Source organism: Aulonocara stuartgranti, assembly GCF_965226115.1.
Source record: "Aulonocara stuartgranti genome assembly, chromosome: 7".
NCBI classification, from domain to species: Eukaryota; Metazoa; Chordata; class Actinopteri; order Cichliformes; family Cichlidae; genus Aulonocara; species Aulonocara stuartgranti.
The window spans coordinates 61,422,260-61,445,268 of NC_138945.1; the positions used below are offsets into that span (position 1 = coordinate 61,422,260).

The window sequence follows — 23,009 nt, forward strand, 5'->3', positions numbered from 1 at the left end:
CAAAGTCGGGACAGAGACAGGTTAGAGGTATCCAAGGTTATGGCGAAAGAACCGGTTACTGAAGCGCTGAAGACTACCATGGTGAGCAGAGACAGCGTTTTCACTATCACTATAAAAGTGCTAGGCCCACATAACATCACACATGCACCTGTGACTACACCACGGGGAGCGTGAATGTGCATCTACTCAAGATGTTAATGATATTTAGTCGCCATGAATGTTTGACCAGTACGCTCACGCAAATACTGCACTTGCTTTCCCTTTCTGAAAATGTAAAACGAGAGAGCTAACAAACTGACTCGTGTCATGTCTGATGATTGCAGCATTAAAAGCAGGACCTCTGAATAAATGTTTGTGAAAGAAGGATAAAACATCTTAACGTTTATGGGAACTACTCGTGGGAAGTGTGGGCAAATAAAAATGGCAGATCTTTTTCAATTACTTAGTACATTTGGCCCTTCCCTGCTCTGACATATCCAAATGTCTCTTTTAAAAAGCATATATATATATACATACATATTTCATTCTTGTGTCACCACAAACCTGGGAGCCTATCAGAGATACACCTATGTACAATCAGAAATGGGCAATATATCCTGTTCTTGCTGCCGATCAAGCTCCAAAAATATTGAATCCCAAAGTTCCTATCATGGCCTCAGTTTTGTTTTAGGTCCTGTGACTTTACAGAGCTGCCCTGTAGCCACAGAAAACAATAACCAACTGTTTCTGCAGGCTCTTGTCTTTTCCGTCACAGTTTAAATCAGTCAAATGCCACTCTAAGAGACTTCAGTAACACTGCAGTGCTGCTTGGTCATTCTGTGGACAGAAAACAATGAATTCATGCTCTATTGTCACATGGCCTCTCATGCTTACCTCTGTAACCCTTTTGTTAAGAATAATGTTCTTTCCTCGTGACCAGTTCTTCTGTCGTTTTTCTTTATGTTGCAATAACTGTCATTACGTTGCAAAACTGTCACCTCCCTGCTGTCTGTTTATTTTAAACTATTTTCATCTGTGGCCTCAAAAAGCACTCAACTGAGATTTTCTTTCCTTAAATCTCGCTCTTCATCTTTGTAGTTCCTGCTGTCTGTATTTTCTCAGAATCACACACAGAAAGCCTCACAGAGGTCACATTTCTCACTTCCACCTTCTTTTGTCACCTGTTTGGTGAGGGAGTGGCATCAAGCGTCACTTGAACAACATCGGCTTGCAGCTCTGCAGGGTTCATGAGAGTCACTGTGCTAGCATGAAGAAAGCGTATAATCTAGTGAATATATCTAAGGGCAAGAGGGAGGAGGCGGTGCAGTCCATCTGTATCAAGGTATCACAACTTTTCTTTCTTTTACAGAGGGCAGCGAGTCGAGGACTTGATGTGTAATTACAATTCAAGCTTTTTTAAGATTAGAGGGTTTAAGCAACATTACATTGGTTATGTTGGTCTTTGTCGATTGCACTGGCATAGAGGAAATGTGTGGTTGGACACAAAGAGAGAGATATTTTACACATTAAGATGTAATTCTGAGATTTATTTGAAGAGTATCTGTGCAGTAGCTGCTTTGAATTTGAATGTCCACCTGTACCTCATTAAGTTAACTTTCACACTGCTCCAAGTCAAAGGTTAATAGCTTTTGTGTTAATGATTGGTGGCTTGTGTAAGTGGCAGCTATTTTTGGAAGGCGGTATTTAAGTGATTTTACGAAACACAAGGTTTTCTTATAACCATGTGTTTAAAAAAAAAGCCCCCAGACTTTAAAATACAGCTTTATTTATATTTATTGGTGACTTTTTAATATAATTTATTTTTGTTTGTACCTGGTATTACTACACCCCATGTACAAAAGCCCTGGGCCACTTACAGGAAGTGCTTGGTCAGTTTTTATGGTGATGTTAATGCCTGGGGAGGTTTGAACTCTGCAGTTGTTGACACACTATGTGCCTCAGTAGAGCAGTGATCCTGCTCTGTGACTGTCACGGTCTGTGGGATTTGCTGTGGACTTCTGTTATCTGTGTTTCGTCTTAAATTCTAGTTTCCTTTATGCCTTTTACTGCTAGGCTGCTTTTTGATTCCTGTTAGTTTCATGTTTATTTCAGCATGTCATATTTTAGGTCAAGGTTAGGAGTTGTGGAGTTTAGTTACTCGTGTTTTAGACAATTCAGCTCTGATTATGCTTTAATCCCAGTCTGCTATAGAGTTTACTTCCATCTCATCCTCATGTGTCTTTTCTTGTACAGTTTGTTCAAGTTTCTTATCGATGTTCACTGCCTGTTTTATTTTGCTAGTTAATTGTCTCCTATGTCTTGTCTTTAATCAAATGCTGAAATCTCAAGGCAAACTTCAAGAAACAACAAAACCTTTATTTAGGTGAAGGATAAAAATCCAAAGAATTCATAGCAAAGTTCAAAATCTTCCTGAGCTCCAGAGGCACATTTTAAGACAAGTTGAACAGACTGAAAGCCTCGTTATACCCTGCAGTGCCTGGCAAACAGCACCATACAATAATGTTGTCATCAAACTGACATGTGCTGTCATAATCCGCCCTTACTGCCCATCGTCCGCCACAGCTGTCTTGAAGACACAAGTGCACAGTTGTGTTAGTTTTTACTGTGAATTTAATGATATATCAGTGCATATACACATTCACTTATACTGAGGGAGCTATTGCAACAGCACAATGGTGTGGTGGTTTGCACTGTTGCCTCAAAGCAAGGTCCTGGGTCAGGAGCACTCCAGCTTCTCCCATACTCCAAGACATGTAGTGCCTTGCAGTGCAATTATTATCTTGCAGTTATATACATAGTAGGTAAGTGCGGCAGAGTGGGTAACAAAACACAGCTGAACTAGACCAGGAGCCAAACTGAAAACAGGCCACAAGAGACAAATGACTATCAAAATACAACAGGAGGTAACATGACAGAGAAACTCCTAACACCTAACTCTCATGTTTTTTAACTTGCTTTTGGTTGATTTTTATCTTTATGTTTTAGCTCCTGTGAAGCACTTTGTGATTTTTATCTTGAAAGGTGCTATATAGATAAGATTTTACTTGACTTTTTTACTTTACAAATACTTAACAAGATACGAGAGACTATAGGAGAATTACAAAGTAAAACACAAAGTAACACATATCACTCTAAACACAAGACTAGAAACCATAAAATAAAACAGAGGCCAAGGCAAAAGAAAATATGAACATCACAAGAAATTCATCACAGAAATGAAAACTTGAACCACCCACTAAAAATTCTAAACAAAGAAAAAACCCCTGAACTAAATTTAACTTTAATAGTGTTACTAAAACTGTAACCAAACAGAAAATATTTAATATCAAACCCTTTAGCGTTCTGCTCAACCAATTGGTAGAGCACATTTTCAGGCCCTATCTAACTGAGGCTTTTGCTGAAATTGACCTACCATGTTGAGTCTTTTCTACCAATTGGTTTACATCTGTAATGCCAAAAAAGTCCACCAGAAGGCACTGTGAATGGAAACTGTTGGCTCTTCTTATACCCCTCCCAACCAGGAAGTCAGAAACAAAAAAACATCCAACATATTTTGAGTGTTTTTGATGAAACTAAGATAGGAAGATATAATTTTTTCTTATATGACAGTGTTAGAGGACTTACTAAACAGATGTATTTCACTTGACAGCATTAAAAAAGTGAAATTAAATGTTTAATAAATTTTTTTAAATTTACCACTAGACCCATTTTCTTTATCCATTGCTATTGATAAATCACATTAAGTGTTAGCACAGCAAGAATATGCTGAAATAATTTCCTCAGTAAGTCATTTTTGTAACTTTCTGAGTTAATATTATTAAATATTGTAAAAATCAAGACTAACATGTGGAAATCACAAATATCACAACTGATTACCTTTTAACCAAATTACAGTATCTGGTAAATTAATATTACTAAGTTCTCAAAATTATAATTTCATGTTTAACAAGTACTATATGGACGTTAAACAATTATATGGCTAAAAATCACATAGTCCTGTGGCATGATACTCATGTATACTCAGTTTTGGTCATGTATGACCAAACTGCACCGGTGGAGCTCCCCTGATGGCAGACAAAGACCTGTTGAAGAAGGGCCATGGAACCTGTTATTACAGGTCTGATGAAGGTCTGATTGTGGTGGTGGTGGTCAGAGGGCCCGGTGGCGCCAGTGTCCGGCAGCCTCGCCTCTGTCAGTGCGCCCCAGGGCGGCTGTGGCTACAATGTAGCTTGCCATCACCAGTGTGTGAATGTGTGTGTGAATGGGTGGATGACTGGTTGTGTAAAGCGCTTTGGGGTCCTTAGGGACTAGTAAAGCACTATTCAAATACAGGACATTTACCATTTTACCATGATTGCAATAAAATGGTTTGACAAGAAATGTGTTAACCTTCTAAACAATGCCTGTGGGTTCATGCCTCTTTCATTGGTCAAACGGTGGAGCAAAGAGCCCAATGCAAAGACCAATGCCCATCACTCATCCCTGTATATAATTAGCATATGGGAAGAATTAAGCTTTCTGATATGATATTACACCTGTATAAGACAAGTTATAAGTTACAAGTTAAGGAGATGGCATATTCCACTGTTCGGATACATCCTTGACTTGAATACCTGGTCTACAAGAGGGACTGTGCCCTACTGGACCAGAAACCGATGGCTCTCAAAAGGTTTCCACCTGGCTGTGTCTGAACCAAGTTAACAAGCCAGCATCTAGAGTTGGAGGACCATGATTCAGCTCTCCAAGACCACAGAATCAATGCTACACCCTAAGACCCCGACGACCAAAACCATGAGCAGGTGTGCTTGATTTGCACTGTTTTTATTTGATTTTGATTTTGCACAGTAGCATTCAATCAGAAATGGCCTGAATGGGAGTATTTTGTGCTGCAGCACATTTTTCACATTTGCAGACTAAAAAAACGATGTATTTTGTTGTTTGATATAATACTTTCCTTTGATGGAATGAAAACAGCAATGTTCACTGGCATGCTACTAGAAATAAACTGTATCCAATGCCCTGGATAGTTTTTGTTATCAATTTAATTATAATTTGGCCTTTTTTTTATAATTGTATTATCTAATGTATTTGTATGACATTTCATACTTTTACCATTACGTGACATCTCAACCGTTAGAGATCAATATTTTAAAAACTACAGGGTCTATTGAAAAAATATATATATTGATTGTGGTTATTACTCACCCAAATCAATAAGAAATGCAAACAAAAAAAAATCCATTGTTTTTTCTTGGTGTTGACCTCAAAGGGTTAATTCAAAGTTAAAAACCACAAAACCCACAGTTCTGAATCAGTGTTTTAGCATCTGCATACTCGTCCTGTGTCCTACTTGTGTTCCCTGGGTGGATCTCTGGTTGCCACTTGGTTGGGCTTGCTGCCCCTTATGTAACAAAGCTCGTCCTTTGTTTTTCTTTTGTTGTCCGCTTCAGAGACCTGTGTTTGGTTTCTCTTTCACACCATTCATTAGAGTGTCTTTACTTGGTCTGGCACTTCATGGCACTTCATGGCTCAGTTGCTGTGGTCTCTAAACACTTCCACTTTCCAATAATACCACTTGTGGGATATCTCAGCGGGAGGAAATTTCACAAACTGACTTGTTGCAATGGTGGCATCCTGTTACAGTACCACACCCTAATTTAGCAAGCTCTTAAGAACAATTCATGCTTTTATAAATGTTTGCACAGGCAGAGCGCACGGCTAGGTGCTGGATTTTATATACCTAATTTCAGAGATTATGAGGCGTGACCCAGTACTGTTGCCCATAAAGTGTATATTTAAACCAGATCAGCAAAGTTTACTAATGTTGTTAATGTTGACAAGAGACCTTTGCCAAACAAAGTATTTAAATGAGGCATGCTTGTCACAGTCTGGCGGAGGCAGACTGTATGGAGTGAACAAACTAAAACAAACAACAAAAAAAAACCTGGACATGAAACTTGGAAACATGGTGTGGAGAACGTGACGTGAACAACAGACGACCTGACAAAGAATGAACAGAAACACGTCGACTAAATACACACATGGGGAAACAGCTGACACTAGTCTGACATAATGAGACAAAGGAAGCAAATCTGACTACACTGACATAGGACACAGACCTTCAAAATAAAACAGGAGACATGAGACGCAGACATGACAATATAAACTTGACAACATAAGACACGCAGCATGAAACACATAAAGGGAGAGGGAAACTTAAATACAGGGGTAGAAAACACAAAGGGAATCTAATAAACAAATGAACTTAGCTACACTAAAGAACTTAAACATAACATCCAAATAAACTAAAACTCAAAACGCTGGGTCAACAGACCAGGAACTTGACAATGCTGGGCTGTTTTAAATCAGCAGGTTTATGAAATAAATGTTCATGTATGTGGACTGTATTTCATTCATTGAAGAATTTGACGTGTAGAGGAGTGGCATCGTGAGAGTGGACAGTCTGTCACAGCAGCTCCTGTAGTTTCCTCAGTAATTTCCCTTGTGAGATCGATAATCTGCCTGTCTGTCTGTCTCTCTTACTTTAGTTTAATGGACCTCAGGGTGTCCAGTCTCTTTCCATGACTGCCTGCCCTGACTTAGTATTTTATGCCATTATAAAATTTATTTGGATTCTAGATTTCTTCTTGCACCCTCGGTCTAGTTTAAATGTGTGGTTAAGTTGGGGGATTTAAAAAATATTACCCTGCCTGGACTTAAAGATACCTGGAATTAAACTGTATCACATGTAATGAAAAGAAAGATTTTTTCAGGAACGTAAACCCAGACCAATGCTTTTTTAAATGTGCAATATAAAAACCATAGGCTACCATCATTAAATACATGGCAAACCAAATCAATTCTGCATAACACTGTAGGTGTTCTGAGATGAGATTAGAAACCTGAACTCGTGCTTCACTAAGCTTTCCTGAAGGCAGACACCTTTTCCATGCATAATATCTTTTTCATTGCTTTGCTTTGTGTCATAAAAAAGCCTCAAACATATGTGTTAATCGCTTCTGTCTTGTTGTTTTTAGTTGCATGACTGCTGTGTTTCAGCCATGAGTGCAGTTTCTTGCTTTTTTCTTCTTTTTTGCTCACAGTTGTTGTTTTCTCCTTCTGTGGGGTTTGAAAGCAGCTGACGAGTTATGACAGCTAATAACAGAATTGAAACAAGTTAGTCAAACCCCCATTACTTTAGGAGCTATATGTTACTGTATTTTTTACATTACAAAAAATAAGCACCCTCTCCTTTCCTGTAATGCATCTCACAAGGTGCTAATGTTCCCATTTGAGGCTTATTAAGGATCAAGTTTGCAAAAAACAGAAATATGTTACATTTTCCAGAATGCAATCAAATGATATCTTAAATGCAAAGCTTCAAACACTTGAGGTCAGCGTGTGGGCGTGTTGGTCTTGGTGGGTGTGCACATATGTAAGAGAAAGAACAAAAGCAGAAAAAAAAATCTGCCATCCACAGAAAAGCTGAAGACAGGTGGTGAGCCTTCAGTAAGGCTGAGCTGTAGGTTTAAGTCTACGCGTGCAGCCAGGGAGCAGACATGGCCAAGTGGGATTCCTGTGGCAGCAGCCCAGCCTTCAAACAGCCACACTGGATGGTGAGATTGCAACAGATACAGAGATAAAAGAGAGAAATAGAAAGATTAATGACACAGATAGGCTGTGAGAAGAGAGTTAAAAGAAAGTTGGTGTTTTATGAGCAAATGTATCTGCTTTGACTGCCGCATCTATCTGCTTCAAACAGAGAGGAAAAAACCTTTGTGACCTGCTGAGAGGTAAAACTGAAATATTTGGTATCTGTCTTTTTGAGCCTGTCTGTGATTTCCTTTTATGATTCTTCAGCAAATACCGTTCACTGGCCAGAAGCAAGAATTCAACAGACCTCCCACAAGGACTGTTCGGTCCATGTCTCAGTCATCTACGGATAGCTTCGCTTCAGGTATGGAAACATGAAAACAGACTCGCTGTGAAGTCTAATCACATGTCTCTGATATATAAACTGAGCTGTTTTTTTGATCCCAGCATCGCAAACTGAGGATTAACCTGTAGGCCAAACCTTAATTAAAGTGAAAAGTCTTCTGCAGAATTAGGTCTCATTAATTTGGTCCTAATCTGCTCCATGAGCCTTTCTCAAAAATGTCAGTCACTGCCAGAGTATGTGCAGACTTCAAAGAGATCAGAGAAAAGAATCACCTAGTTATCAACAAGATAAAGGCTGGAAAACCTGAGCCAAAGAATCATGTGTTTCTGTAATACTCCTTCATGTGTCAGCCAGATGATTTGTCTCACATAGTCTAAATTATGTGTTGCAGTGCACAGTGACACCTCTGATGATGAGTCTTCTCCTCGAGACAAGCTTCAGAAATCCACCAAAGGCCCGTCTGACTTCTGCATCAAAAACATCAGTCAGGCTGATTTTGGACGCAAAGAAATAGAAATGGCAGAGCAAGGTACGCCAGTACCAACGGCCTTCAAACCACAGTTTATGCAGAAGTTACAATATAACAGTAAAATGAATGTTACTGCCCATCTAAAGAGGCTCTGTAGAGAAATGCACAAGAGGAGGATCTAAGACTGTCCTGGTTTTTGTGTCTTGATTCTCATCTGTGATATTTAGAAATGCCAGCTCTGATGAACCTGAGGAAAAGGGCAGGTGGGGAGAAACCGCTGGCTGGAGCCAAAGTAGTGGGCTGCACACACATCACTGCACAGACAGCGGTCAGTTCAACACACACACTGCTGTCAAATAAAGAAACAAGCACTGACAGAGATTTACAAAGTGCCAAATACAGATCTGGTTTGTTTCTTTAAATAAAGAGAAGAATATCACTATTTAGATTTTATTTTATTTCTATATTGCATATTATCCACAGTGCATCATATAATTCTGCATTAGCACTACTTCAGTGTCTAGAACCGGCCTCTGTGTGTTTATGGTGTCCTGCAGGTGCTGATTGAGACTCTGGCTGCGTTGGGGGCGCAGTGTCGCTGGGCGGCTTGTAACATTTTCTCGACTCAGAATGCTGTGGCGGCTGCTCTGGTTAAAGCAGGTACAGCTTCTGCACAAGCTCCTGGTTTTACTCTTCCTCCCTCTTACTTTTTTGACCATCACACATTTTTCATGCCACTTCCCTTCTCAGGCATCTCAGTGTTTGCGTGGAGAGGAGAATCGGAGGATGAGTTCTGGTGGTGTATTGACCATTGTGTCGGCACTGAGACCTGGCAGCCCAACATGGTATGATGATCGACTCTGCTTACACGTCACATAGCTTCCCCTAGAAGTACACAGTTCTTATGGTAGTTTCATTTTGATGGAGAGAGACAGGCTAGCAACCAAAAATGAACCAGAAAAAACACAATACATACAAGTTATAAACTGATTTGCATGTCATTGAGTGAAATAAGTATTTCATAACCAAGATGAGATTTGGTACTTGGTGGAGAACCCTTTGTTGGCAAACACAGTGGTAAAGTGTTTCTTGTAGCTGGTTACCAGCTGTGTACACCACAGCACGTTTCTGTATCGTTTAAAAAGACAGGCCTGCACATGTGGCTTCTTGAACACGAGGACCATTGCAGGCACTGCAAGATTTTAGTCCATTACCCCATAGTGTGTTACCAATGGTGTTTTTGGTGAGTGTGGTTCCTACTAACTTCAGATCACTAACAAGTTCCTCCGATATAATTTTGTGATGATTCACCACCTTTTTCAATTATCTCACCTCATGAGGCAAGATCTCACGTGGAGCTCCAAACCGAGAGCAACTAGTGATCATTTTATATTTCTTCCACTTTCGAATAATCAAGCCAGCAGTTGTTGTCTTCGAACCGCGCTTCTTGCTGATGGACTTGTAGGCCATTCCAGACTTGTGCAGATACTTCTTAAGATCAGAATTATCTGTAATTGATTGATTATAATCTGTGTGCTATATGGACTCACAACCAGCATGAATTACAGCAGGGTTGTAGGGGATCATTTCACTCAGTGTGGGGTTTTTTGTTATTTTTTCTTGATCTTTTATTGATATTCGGTCTCTCTCCAGTAAAATGAAATTACCATGAAAATTAAACACTGTTCATTTATTTCTAAGTGAGCAAACTTACAAATTCAACAAGAGGTTGAATAATTATTTTCACTCACTGTATGCATAATGTGTCCTGTTTTTTTCAAAGCAGGTCTATTATGCACATTTCCAGCTCTATATCCTTAGCTATGTTTTCCTGCAGCCTCATCTGGAGTCTTAAAATAAACTTCTTTGAGCTAACTTTCTCCTAAATGTTGGCTTTCACCTGATAGCTTCATGTGCAGATTCTCTTAAGAGAGATTAATGTAATATTTAAGCATACATTTCAGGAGGAGTGTATTTGTACTCACATCCTCCGTGGTATTTCAGAAGATACTGTTCGTGTTTGAAGACTTTTTGTAGCCTCAGATCTTAAACACCGTTAGTATTTCAAATATAATTAATACTTGGTAAACTGTTCCTTTACACTCAAATTTTCAACGCAATTTATTGGAATTTATTGGAATCTTAATGAATAATTATTTGAGTACATGAACCTTTGATTTTATATATTTCAGATGCATTTTATTGAAAATTATTGCTTCATGTTTATGTGGGCCAAGAACCATTTGACCTACAATTCAGTGTGTTATCTACAAAGGCTTCCATGAAGGTGCCTCGAGCTTGTTTTTCTTATTATTCCCAGGTCCTCGATGACGGTGGTGACTTGACTGACTGGATCTATAAGAAGTATCCGGAACTGTTTAAGAATCTCAAAGGTGTTGTGGAGGAAAGCATCACAGGGATCTATCGGTGAGTGTAAACACGAAGCTCGAATGACTTTAAGGTTACAAAGTCAATCTGCAGCTCACGTGGGTGTTTCCGTGCCTCTGATTCAGGTTGTACCAGCTGTCAAAGGCAGGCAGACTGTCTGTTCCTGCTATGAATGTCAACGATTCGGTGACCAAACAGAAGTTTGACAACCTGTACTTCTGCAAGGAGTCTGTACTGGAAGGGTAATTAATCCTGTTGCGACTATTGGAGATTATGTATCGGAATTTCAGGAGCAGGACCACGCCTCCAAACACGCTCCTTCCGGTTGTCATCTATATAGGTTGACAAACTGTCTGTCAAACCTAAAATGAGGTCATGGGCCCAGCCAGTGAATAAACAGATAAAAACACCAGCATAGCAGCAAACTGACCATGATCAACTCTGCTTCCAGGCTGAAGCGGACCACTGACATCATGTTTGGAGGAAAGCAGGTGGTGGTGTGTGGATATGGCGAGGTTAGTGGGATATAAAGTGTTTGCCCCGTGAAATAACCCACATTTAAGCCACTCGGCCAGACTGTGTTGAATTTCTTTTTCTCGTAGGTTGGAAAAGGCTGCTGCGCTGCCCTAAAAGCACTGGGTGCTATAGTGTATGTCACAGAAGTGGATCCTATCTGTGCCCTTCAGGCCTGGTATGAATAGAAGAAGCTTTTATCAACCAAGATGTGAAGTGTTCCCTCCTCTTACGCCACACCATGAAAAAAACATGATGAAATACTGTTTTAACCCTGTCCTCTTATCCCCCACTCCACTCAGCATGGATGGCTTCAGAGTAATTAAACTGAGTGAAATAGTCAGACATATAGACATGGTCATCACCTGCACAGGTGACTGCTGTCATCCTATGATTAATACTTTTTTTTTTAAACAAAACAATCAAAATATTATTTTTAATTAATTTTTTTTTTCACCTGTTTTTTGTTTTTTTTTTACTCACTGCTTCTCTGCAGGGATTAAAAATGTTGTGATGAGAGAACATCTGGACAAAATGAAGAATGGCTGCATAGTCTGCAACATGGGACACTCCAGCAGTGAGATAGATTTGGTAAAGACACATGTTGTGTGTGCGTGTATAGGCCTCTATATGTGAATGATTTGGCGTTAAACTATAGATTCCTATGTCTCAGGCTGGTCTGCGGTCTTTAGATCTGAAGTGGGTGCATGTGAGACCTCGGGTGGATCACGTCATCTGGCCTGATGGCAAGAGAATTGTCTTGCTGGCAGAGGTGAGGATACTCTGTTCTTCTAATGAGGCCCAAATCATGTAAGGACTTTAAATGTGTGACCTTAAAGTACACTGCTTATTTAGCAAGAGAAATATGCGCTCTTCTTAATGTATTATAAGGAACAGATGGATGAATCTGAGAGATTCTGAGATAAAAATAGAGAGAAATTCAGAAAAGAAAAGCAGCAATTATGATATAAAGACCAGGTGTGTATCCTCCAAAAGTAAATAATAACATCAGACAGCACAGGAAGAGCATTTGTGTACGCTGTGCTTTAAACTGGGGGCTCATACTACACTAATCATAACGTTATCCTGTTTAGTACATACAAACCACAGTTCAATTGGGATGAAATATTATTTCAAATGGTTGTAATCATAGCCGCTCTTACGTGATTTGTTTTCATTTAGTATTGACTTTCCTCTCAGGGTCGTTTGCTGAATCTGAGCTGCTCTACCGTGCCCTCATTTGTCCTCTCCATCACTGCCGCTACCCAGGTAAGAAAACAGATTTACAAAGTGGTTATTCTTTTCTAAATGCATCACAGCAGCTCTGTCAGTCATTAGGCTGCTCGCAGTCACTTTTAGTTAACGTTCGCTGTTATGTTTCAGGCCATGGCTCTCATAGAGCTGTACAATGCCCCAGAAGGAAGATACAACAAGGATGTCTACCTGCTGCCAAAAAAGATGGGCAAGTTACAATGCATTCTTCATTTTAAAAAGGACTTTTTCCCTCCCACTGTTGCCAAGTGCTTGCACATGTTGGTTGTAGGGTTTTTACCTTTTAATATAAAGTGTCTTGAGGACTGTTGTTGTATCTGGTGCTATACAATTAAAACTGAATTTAATTTAATTACTTTCTCTTTCTATCCCACAGCTGTTAATGTATCTTGTACTCGATACTAAGCTTTAGTTACTTACCATTTTGTATTGGAAATCTACATTATATAAGTGAATACCTGTAATACAGTCATTAAAAAGTTACAAAATTAAAATGCATATAAATGAATTAATAATTATGATCTAATAATATAAAGTATTGATTGTGGAAAAGTGCCATTCTACATAATGACTACATTTACTTTAGTGTTACTAGATACTTTAAATATGTTTTTTATATTATATAGCATGATAATTATTAAGCTACTTAAAGGGGATTTTATTTAATTTAAGTTAAAAAAAAAAGTCTAAATACTTTTTTGCACTTTGCACTATCCAACACAAAATCAAGCTCAAATTCAAGCTTGAAAACATTCACATAATACATTTGTAATGGGTCTCAGGGCTGCACATAAGCCTGAAAATCATATTAAATGTTTTATAGACCATTATAATTTTATTTTGTCATTAATTATTCTTTTTCCTGTTTTATCAGTATAGCCAAGAAGAAAATTAAGGTGTGATAATCTTTGTGTCTCCATATTTTCAGATGAATACGTGGCCAGCCTTCACCTGCCGATATTTGACGCACACCTCACAGAGTTGTCAGATGATCAGGCCAAGTACATGGGCATCAGCAAACACGGACCCTTCAAACCAAACTATTACAGGCATAAACTTCTCTCTCACATAGACAAACACTAACACACATTTTAACGTTTAATGTTTCTGATCTTTTTCTGTTTTTGTTGTAACAGGTATTGATGTTTTGCTCACAAAATTGACGGACAGACGATCTTCAGAAAAGCTGCTGTGAAAACAGGAGCGCTGACGCCCTCTACAGTCTGAAGCTTTACAGAGTGTATCTGAAGCAACAGCATATTACAGTTTTTTACAGATGCTAGGACACATTTCTCAATACTTAGGTCACTTTTGCAAAACTCTTCACACAATCCTCCTAACTGACCTTCAGCTTGGCAAAGCAGTTCATTTCACATTCAAAATGCACTACAACTACCAAAACACTTCATTCAGGTCTCAAATAAACTCATTCTTCCAGAACACTAGCAAAGGTTGACAGCCGACAAACACACTTTGTCACCCACAAAACAATGACCTAAAAAACACTAACAACATGTAGCATTACACAGTGTTTTCTTGTGTAAAACAAGGACACATCTCTGTTTATAATTTCAATATATGTTACTGGAATGAATCAGACATCATGCAGAATTCGTTAATATTTGTTTCTGTATTTTTTTTTTTTTTGCACTAAGTAATCCCAAAATACAAGAATTTGTATACACACCATCCACTGATACACATACAATAGTAATGCTATTCTACTCGGTCTTCTCCATTTGGCCACAGGTTCTCATCCACATCACATCTCATGTCATCTAGGGCAACACACCTAGGAAAGAATCTTCTGGCTGCCAGAATTGAAGGAGTTGAAAAATTGAAGGAGTAACACCTGTGTAGATGTTCATCTACAATGAGAATCAGCTGTGGCTGGTTAAACTGCATTTTTAGATTTACAGTTTTTCTCAGTCGCTTTGGTGCGTTTCTCAGATCAGAATTGAAATTCTCATAACTATTAGTTCAACCTCCACAACACTCAGTCATTTGTGCACATCATAGTAGCAATTTCTCCTCTCTCTGAACAAACTGCAAATGATTTTGGACATGAATCAGTTGCTTCCATACATTTCCCTGCTGCTTTCTGACATTTCCATTTGCTTATGTCATGTCAGTCAAAAGTAATCATACCTATGGATGCTGAATAGTCGTTCCCAATAAAACTAATAGTCATACATCCATTGCTTAAGTCATCACACACAAAATTGTTGAATTAGTTATCACATGCCAAATATTGGCCATCTGTCAAGCAAATCCTATACCTTTCTGTATCATTTTTCCTGGAAATGTCTCCGAAATTGAACAATTGATCTCAGGTGAATTACAGCTGTCACTCATGAGGAGGCTCTACCAAATTGGTGATTTTATGTTTACATGTATTCTACAGTGAACAAGTGACTGTAGCATATTTTTCTTTTGCACAATTCTGTAGGATTACAAACACTTCTACACAATGGAAATGTGAAACGTACGTATTCAGTGTCTCAGTTACTCCCAAGACTCCCATAACATCTACAGTGACTTTACTGCACATTTCAGATGGCTGTACAGGTAGGCCATAGTGCTGTCGTCAGCATTTTCAGGTGTCACCAATTGTTTTTGCAATGGGAAACACTGAAATTATAAACTGTCATAGTGGAAACATGACAATGCCATTTGACTATCTTGTTCATAAAGATGGTGTCAAGACTTTTCATTTTGATGGCACTGACAGTTTCATTGACATGGATACTTGCTTTTGAGGTATGGATAATCAATTCTGTGCATGTGACGTGCTTTTGCAGGCTATCCACTAGGTTTTGCAGTTTGCACTAATTGTTTTGGGAAATGCACTAACTGCTGTGCAAATGTTAATGGTGTTCTGAGAAACGCGCCAAAGCGACTGAGAAAAACTGTAAAATATGTTTCAATAAAATATTGCTGTTGCATTTTGCTGTCTTTTCAAGTTTTGCATTGTGTTATTGTTTTGGCCATGAGTTTAACAGTTTTGAAAACAGTATGTAAGCACATGCAAAATGTCCTGTACGTACAAAGATTTTTGGCAGTTGTTGTGTCTGAGTGAGAAAATAATTCATGAAATTTGAGAGATGTAGTCATTGAATGCATTTTGTGCCAAAACAATGATAACTGGTCCTCAGTTTAGCCCACATAGACTTCTGTTGTGCTCACTGTGTGAGGAGTTTTGCAAACGTGACCTAAGTATTGAGAAATGTGTCCTAGCGTCTGTAAAAAACTGTAAGACTGACTTTTCTGTATTCCTATGTATTGTACACTGTTCCAGATTTTCACATTGTTCACAGTAACCAGAATTTAATCAGTATGATGTCTTAATTCAAGAGGGAGGAAATGAAAAACTGTTCTGAATGGGACGGAGTTGCTTTTCTATCAGCTGAATGGAGTACCTGAAAACGTACTCTTGTCACATCACCTAAAACCCCCATCCTTTTCTAACATTTAGATAAATTAATTTTAACTAACAGGCAAGTTGTTAGACTTTTGTACATATAAATATAAAATAATTATTATAATAAAAAATACATTTTACTCTTTCTGCATTTCTGCTTTATAACTTGAAAACACCAAAACCACCAATGAACTTTCTAACTTATAAACCATAGAACAACTTAATGAACACTATTTGACTTATTTGTATTGATAGATACGGTTGCAGTTGTGTACAACCTTGTATATTCAGGTCTACTTCTGGTTTCCAAGAATTAAAATATATAGTAAATGGGCTGGTTCTGCCTCATTCACAAAAGCCATGTTTCCCCTTCACGCTAGTGCTTTCTGTTTAACATTCACACACCAAAAAAATGCATCTGAGAGCAACTTGGGGTTCACACTTTAGTTGCCAGGGATTGCACTACCAGCTTAACAATTTAGCCAGAGCTTGACAAAGACTGTGCACTGTGAGTTTCACCCACTAGGAGGAGGAATAGTAACATTATCGTTTGGTAAGCTGTGGTCCTAACTGCTTGTATGTGTGTTGTGTGGTGTTAGTTCAGCAAGCATTACACACACACGTAGGTAGGAACAGAGGATTACCGGAGTTGACTCCTTTCTTTATTTTTCTTTTTTCTTCTTCAAAACCACAACCAGAACAACATACTCACTAGCGCCCTCTAGCGCTTCTGGTAAATGCATCTACAGAACAAATGCAATAGTATGTGTGGACACAACAATGTGTCACTGTCAGAGCCTTCAGTGCTGCTATCCTTGTATGGAGTATCTGAAACCTGTGTGTGTGTGTGTGTGTGTGTGTGTGTGTGTGTGTGTGTGTGTGTGTGTGTGTGTGTGTGTGTGTGTGTGTTAATACTGTGCTTTGGGGACATGAAGCCACACAGTCACAATATGTGGGCTACCTCCATTGTGAGGTCAATAAGTCCCCATAACATATATCACCAAATTTTAAGGTGAAGGCTTTGCTAAAGGTTAGGGTAAAAGTGCAGTACTGTAACTTGATGGAATGTATTACTAAATTCAGTAATTACCTTAAAGTTGCATTTATGTTGTTACTTGTGCCACAAAGATTCTTCAGATATCTGCACGCCAGGTCGATAGAAAAAAAATCATAAAGCAAACATGCATTTTTTTTTCCTGCACGGTTGCACTGCACTCAGATGCTTTCATTTCGTATGCTGGAGGAGGAAAATTGTGGCGCAGTACAGAGACACAGCTTTTCAGGAGCAGAAATATAGACAGCACTTTTATTTTTATTCCAGAAAAGGGACAAAAGTGTGATGGTAACGGGCAAACTGTTGCCAGGACAGAAACAATCACAATAAGTTCAAACAAAAGTAAAGATTTTTTTAATCTTTACTTTTGTTGTCACACCTTCACGTTCATATGTAAATACTAAAAGAAAGATTGTACGTGTGTCTTCATTAGGATAGGGATTCATGTTGGTATTAGTGTGTGGGACTGTAGCCTAAAGTTTTATATTGTTACGTGATAGTTATGAGACATTGCATTTGAGGTCATTTTATGGAGTAATGAGAAAGTACTGTAGTGAGTAGTGTAACAATTTACTTAGTACTTGGGAAACATGGGAAACATAGAAACCCCAACAATTAGACCCCATATGAGCACTTTGGCTTGCTAATATAAAGCCCCCAGCAGCCCTGACTTATTGCAACATAACTAAGGGAGGATTCAGTGTCACCCTAACTATATGCTTTATTAAAAAGGAAAGTTTTAAGATTAATCTTAAAAGTAGAGAGGGTGTATTTCTCCAAAATCCAAATTGGAAGCTGGTTTTCATAGAAAAGGGGCCTGAAAGTTGAAGGCTCTGCCTCCCATTCCCACAGGTGTAGACCTAGAGGAAATAACGAATGGGAGATGTAAACATTTGCACTGCCATTTACAAAAGCCTTTGTTGGAAGATAAAACGCAAATATTTACTGTAGACTGTCTTAAAGTTGGGTTATGTTGCTTTCCAGCAAAATTAGAAGCATTGCTGGAAAGGTTAATGGAAAATGGACTTGTTCTTATATAGCATATTTAACTATAAATAAACTATATGTAGTTTGTTGCTCAATCTGTCCTGTAATTATAACACATAAAAATTTTGTTGCTTTGCAGATTTTTTTTAATGTGGATTCATTGTAAAAAATACAAATTTCTTTAATAGATTGTGTAAAAACAAAACCTTTTCTGTCATTTTATTGTTTATCTATTAGTTAATAAATTTTGTGTGGTATGAATAGCCACGGGGGAGGCCTTTTTCAGTATGAAAATAACATTTATAAAAGCACCGGTAAAATATTTGACACCCCTGTGTTAGGCGTAAACTAATACAATATGAGGTTGCATGAATTTAAATTTAAATTAATCGGCTGAATCAGAAAACCAATAAATACACTATTTGGTTCTGTTATTAAAGTTCTGGGGAGTTAGATGGGTTAACAACCTCTTTCCCTGAGATAATTTGAGGCAGTCAAAATAATTTTGTACTGACATCATTCGCTCTACATGTGTTCCTCGCAGACACTACGTAATTAACTGTATATCCAGAAAATCCAGCTGGTCATATGACAGTGATTATCTGTTTTCCTCAAGTGTCTGCCTCTGGTCATGTAGTCCTAAAAATACCCCCAGTCCCTGGATTATTGTAATCCAGTCTTCCTCTTTGTACGCGTGTGTGTTTATAGTGCATGGCCTCTATACTTCTTTAACTATATAATACGATTCTTTATGGCAGCAGACTAAAGCTCACAATGCTGCATCTAATACTCTGATAACGTAACAATAAAATTTACCCGAAAAACAAGTTTTGCTTCCAAATCCCAGCTTTTCTTTGACTTCCTCAAGCATTTTTTGGTCGTTTGTATTGTGAGATAATCTCAAATGAATCAACACTTACCATCCTGTTGAGATTAAAACACTTTTATTGTAACAGAGGAGCTGCACAGTGATGTACAACGGAAAGAAGCAGTTGAGACAACAGCTATTAAACTGCCATTAGCGCGTGTGATTAATGAGGAGATCCTTCCATAACTTCCACACCCAATCTAATCTAATGATACCACTCATTCTGTTGTATTACCAGACTCTCGAAATCAGAGGGGGGTTAGTATGTGTGTGAAAGAGGGGTGTGTGTCCTAGGGCAGAGCTGCTGATAATCCATTGGTTGGTGATGCATCTGCAGAAGACAGATGGTCAGTGCAGCCTATGCTGTTGGATGTGGTAAGCTGAGTTTGTAAGCAGTTTTAGCAACCAGGAAGTTGTGTATCAGGATTTCATTCCTCTCTGTGTGTGTGTGTGTGTGTGTGTGTGTGTGTGTGTGTGTGTGTGTGTGTGTGTGTGTGTGTATCATTGTGTCCTCCCACTAAGGGATTCTCCCTAAAGAGCTTTGATGCCTTCCCTGCATCACTGCACGGTCTAATCACTCGTACCAGCTGTCAGCATGTCGGCCTCCCTCTTTCCTCTCTCTTCTGGCACCACTTAACCTCAGGTCCTCTGCAGTCGGCCATAATGGACTCTCACGGCATTCGGACTGAAACATGATGAACATACATCAGCCGCTCATTGCTCCGGCGGTGCTGCACAGATGAAGCCCTGCCAGCTATATGTTTTGTCCTTTTATGAATGCGCTGTACTTCAGTATAACCTTAAGCTACTTTATGGACGTGTTAAATTAAGAACACAGATTTTTCACTTTTCTCCACATCACTCTTAAACCATGTGTTCTTCCTAGTTTTGACTTCATTTTTATTCAAATTCAGGTGTTTAGCTAAATCATTTTTGTACATCTGCATACTTACGTTATAGAAACACTGAAATCTACATAATACGTTTAATGATGGAAACATTTAAAGACAAATTTCATTTCGTAACAGATTTTAGATACATTTTATTGGAATTTTCCAAGCTGTAAAACACCTGTTTTATGTTTTGGACGTTTATTTAACTGTTTAAACATACTATCTCTACATAAAGGTTCGATTATTACTTGGAAGTCTCCCAAAAAATCATAATTTCAGAAATATAAACTCTTTATTTTAACATGTAGAGGTCTCAAAAAGTGTACATATCAAACGTCACTATCACTATGTGCACTGTATGTTAAACTGCAGATTGTAAGCATCACCTTTTGTCTCTTTAACTTCCCGAAAGTAGAACTGAGGATTTTATTGCAAGCCCTCAAAGATAGTTACAACCCTGTGAATGTAACAAATGCATCTAGCCTCAGTTTAACATCATTTTGCACCGCTTCACTTCAGTTCTTTCCTGACTGAGAAAGATCTGGTTGCACCATCAGCACAGCTTCTGTATCTGCTGCTGCTGTTAGCAGATTTGCAGCTACAGCTATTTACAGCTGCTCCTTTCAGACAAATGAGCACTACTGATTTCTCAATCAGGGCAAATGATTGTCAGTTCAAAGCTTAATGGTCTGCACATGGATTATTGTCTCATGGCCTGATAATCAAAGTGTCCTTTGGTTCGTACTTTGAGTGTTTAAGGCCTGAGATTACAGAAGAGTTAGATATTGTGATCGACAAACCGCGTTCAAGAAAACTCTGAGAAGCATCGCAGCTTCAGGAGGTTTAGAGACAGACTGGGTGGACTTCAGAAGTGTTTGTCCTTGTGTCTTGTTCCTTCCAAATATTGGAAATTTTCTCCATCCTTGCAGATTTCTAAAGTGTTCTGAGACTGCAAGAACGCTCAGGGGGGGATCATCAGTTTTAACCCCATGCTGCTCCGCCTGCAGTCACTCACACAAGCGACACCTGAACCTGCTGACCTTTTTTGACACCAGGATTTAAAAAAAAAAAAAGGTTATGGCCCTTTTCCAAGCACCTTGTCCTGCAGTGAGTCCCCTTGTGGAGGGTGAATGGGCAAAAGCTCTCAGTCAGTTGTTGGCAAGTCTAGAACCACCGGATCCTTCCAACTCACCAGAGTGAGTTCTACCATTGCCAAACACTGTGGGAGAGTGCACCGGTAACCACCACCAGATCTGTTACATGGAGCAACATCTCAGAGATAAAGCCTCCATGGCAACCAGCGACATCTGAGATAGACGACCCAATCGATGAGATCCACAGTTCAACCTCCCCATCCCTCCCTCTCCTCTCTCTGTGGTTCTCACTGTTGCACAAAGATAGTACACAGGAGGCATTAGAAAAAAGTTTGGATTCCTTTAATCTGAAAAGCTGCACGTCTGTCTCATCCTATATTGGCACCACACATGATTGCTCAAAAGAGGAGAAACAAAGCAAAAATGTGCTAGTGCCAAAATGGGCAAAGAAGACTTGGCGTGAGGTTGAGAGTAGATCCATCAATCACAAACTTCAGAATCAGAATGAGGACACCAACGTAGGCTGTGTGGTTCTGTCTCTACTCTGTTTATGGCCCTATGGTAATTCACTGATAGTGTGCTGTGACAGTGAATTCTACCAGTGCCATACACAGAACAGGAGGAGAAGGAAGTGAAGTCTGACTATTCTGCAATAGAGCAACAGCACAATTGTGAATCCTGACTGGACCTCCGTGTCTTTTCTGCGAAGCTACCACTAACCTTTTGAAGTTTTGTGTTTTGGTGCCAGTGGTTTTGCAGTCACATGCAGAGTCTGTATCAGAATCAGTAGTGTCCTTCCCTCATCTCTGTTTTGTTTATAGCTCACAGGATAGTGAGTAAATCCAGCTATGCCATCTGCTGCTGGGCTACTGGATCGGACTGTTTATCCCAGTTCACCCACTGTCTTTGAGCTCTAAATGTTAGCACTGGGTAGCTGGGGTGGGGGGGAGGTCTTGGCACTGCATTTATGGCCTCCATGAGAGCCTTCCTGAACACGGTCTGAAGGTCTGCTGTTCGAATTGATTCTGGCTGTAGGGAATGATGTGCTAAGTGATTTTTGAGATGCTTTCAATGGGTCCCAAAGCAGGGCTCATATTCCCGTTTCCGGGAGAGATCGATACTGTAAAAAGCTTGAGTGAGAGAGAGAGAGAGAGAGAGAGACAGAGAGAGACAGAGAGAGAGAGAGAGAGATCAAAACATCCGAAGTTACTCTGTTTAGCTGGTTGTTTTTAGTTTGTATCTCACAACTGAACAATAATAATTATTAGGTCACACATTTCCAAAAAACCTGATTTTCTATAAATGGAATAAAATGCATTCATGTTTTTATAATCAGACCACAGTGAAAGCTAAGTCCACTGAGCCTTGTGTTATAACTGTGTCTTTATGCAAAATTCTCACATCTTTACATCATGAAATTTGCAGTAATCTGGAGGGAAAAATCATTAAGTTGTCATTTTCAACTTGACTACAGACCATAGTTCCCCGTTTTGTTTTGTTTTTAAATTTCACTCTGCCTATTAAAGTCCTGCGCCGGACATTGCTCCTTACCTTGATCATGTAGTATCCTTATAGCGCTCAAAACCCCATCAGTTAGAAAAACTGAAGAAGCTTCTTCGCTGAACCCACCCTTCAAACAATCCAGGAGTAAAATATTTTCAAAATATTTTTAAACTGTAATGAAGGTGACAAAATTTCCCGACTGGGCAGCATGTGATGGACTTTTTTTGTACTTCTTCAGCCTTCAGAGTCCAAACAGGATCAGATTATTCTCCTGGGCTCCACGTCTCCCTCCCTCGCGGATACTTGCTGGTTTGGGGCAGCAGAGGATTTTCTAGTGGACAGGTAATTAGTTGGTAAGCATCTTAACTCAGTGGCAGTATAGTAATCCATTATGCCCTCCTCCCTTTCCTTCTGCCGCCTTCACACGCAGGTCTACGGAAAATTTCCCCTGCGCCCTTTACGCACTGGACGCGCACTGCAGTGGGAATGATGAGGTCAAGCAGGACTAGTAATCCAACACTGCCCATATTTACTTTAACAAAATATGTGTTGTGGTTAAAAAAAACAAACCACAGAGGAACAAAAGCTTCGTTGTGTAATTAATATAT

The 23,009-nt window shown here is 39.1% G+C and overlaps 1 protein-coding gene and 1 long non-coding RNA gene across 2 annotated transcripts; one reads left to right on the top strand and one right to left on the bottom strand.

The window, feature by feature from the left end:
- The first annotated feature begins 1,208 nt into the window (after positions 1-1,208).
- Positions 1,209-16,120, top strand: LOC309710974 (S-adenosylhomocysteine hydrolase-like protein 1). Its single transcript, XM_082540895.1, has 17 exons — positions 1,209-1,321; positions 7,861-7,957; positions 8,331-8,468; positions 8,636-8,736; positions 8,966-9,068; positions 9,159-9,253; positions 10,729-10,835; positions 10,922-11,038; positions 11,248-11,311; positions 11,399-11,487; positions 11,612-11,682; positions 11,806-11,900; positions 11,983-12,081; positions 12,510-12,578; positions 12,693-12,771; positions 13,510-13,630; positions 13,718-16,120. The coding sequence occupies exons 1-17, from the start codon at positions 1,247-1,249 to the stop codon at positions 13,722-13,724; spliced, it is 1,527 nt and encodes a 508-aa protein (XP_082397021.1). The 5' UTR covers positions 1,209-1,246; the 3' UTR covers positions 13,725-16,120.
- Positions 16,121-18,970: 2,850 nt separating this feature from the next.
- On the bottom strand, positions 18,971-22,795 carry LOC309711228. The gene is made up of 2 exons (XR_014277910.1): positions 22,450-22,795; positions 18,971-19,596 (listed from the first exon to the last, which is right to left on the bottom strand). It is a non-coding gene; the product is annotated as an uncharacterized lncRNA (long non-coding RNA).
- Between the last annotated feature and the right edge of the window lie 214 nt (positions 22,796-23,009).

Excerpts from the sequence above, each read along its gene's own strand:
- LOC309710974 (XM_082540895.1), top strand. The coding sequence starts at position 1,247 with ATGAAGAAAGCGTATAATCTAGTGAATATATCTAAGGGCAAGAGGGAG. Across the intron at positions 11,488-11,611 it reads ATCTGTGCCCTTCAGGCCTG|CATGGATGGCTTCAGAGTAA; the intron begins GTATGAATAGAA and ends CACTCCACTCAG. Across the intron at positions 11,901-11,982 it reads CCAGCAGTGAGATAGATTTG|GCTGGTCTGCGGTCTTTAGA; the intron begins GTAAAGACACAT and ends CCTATGTCTCAG.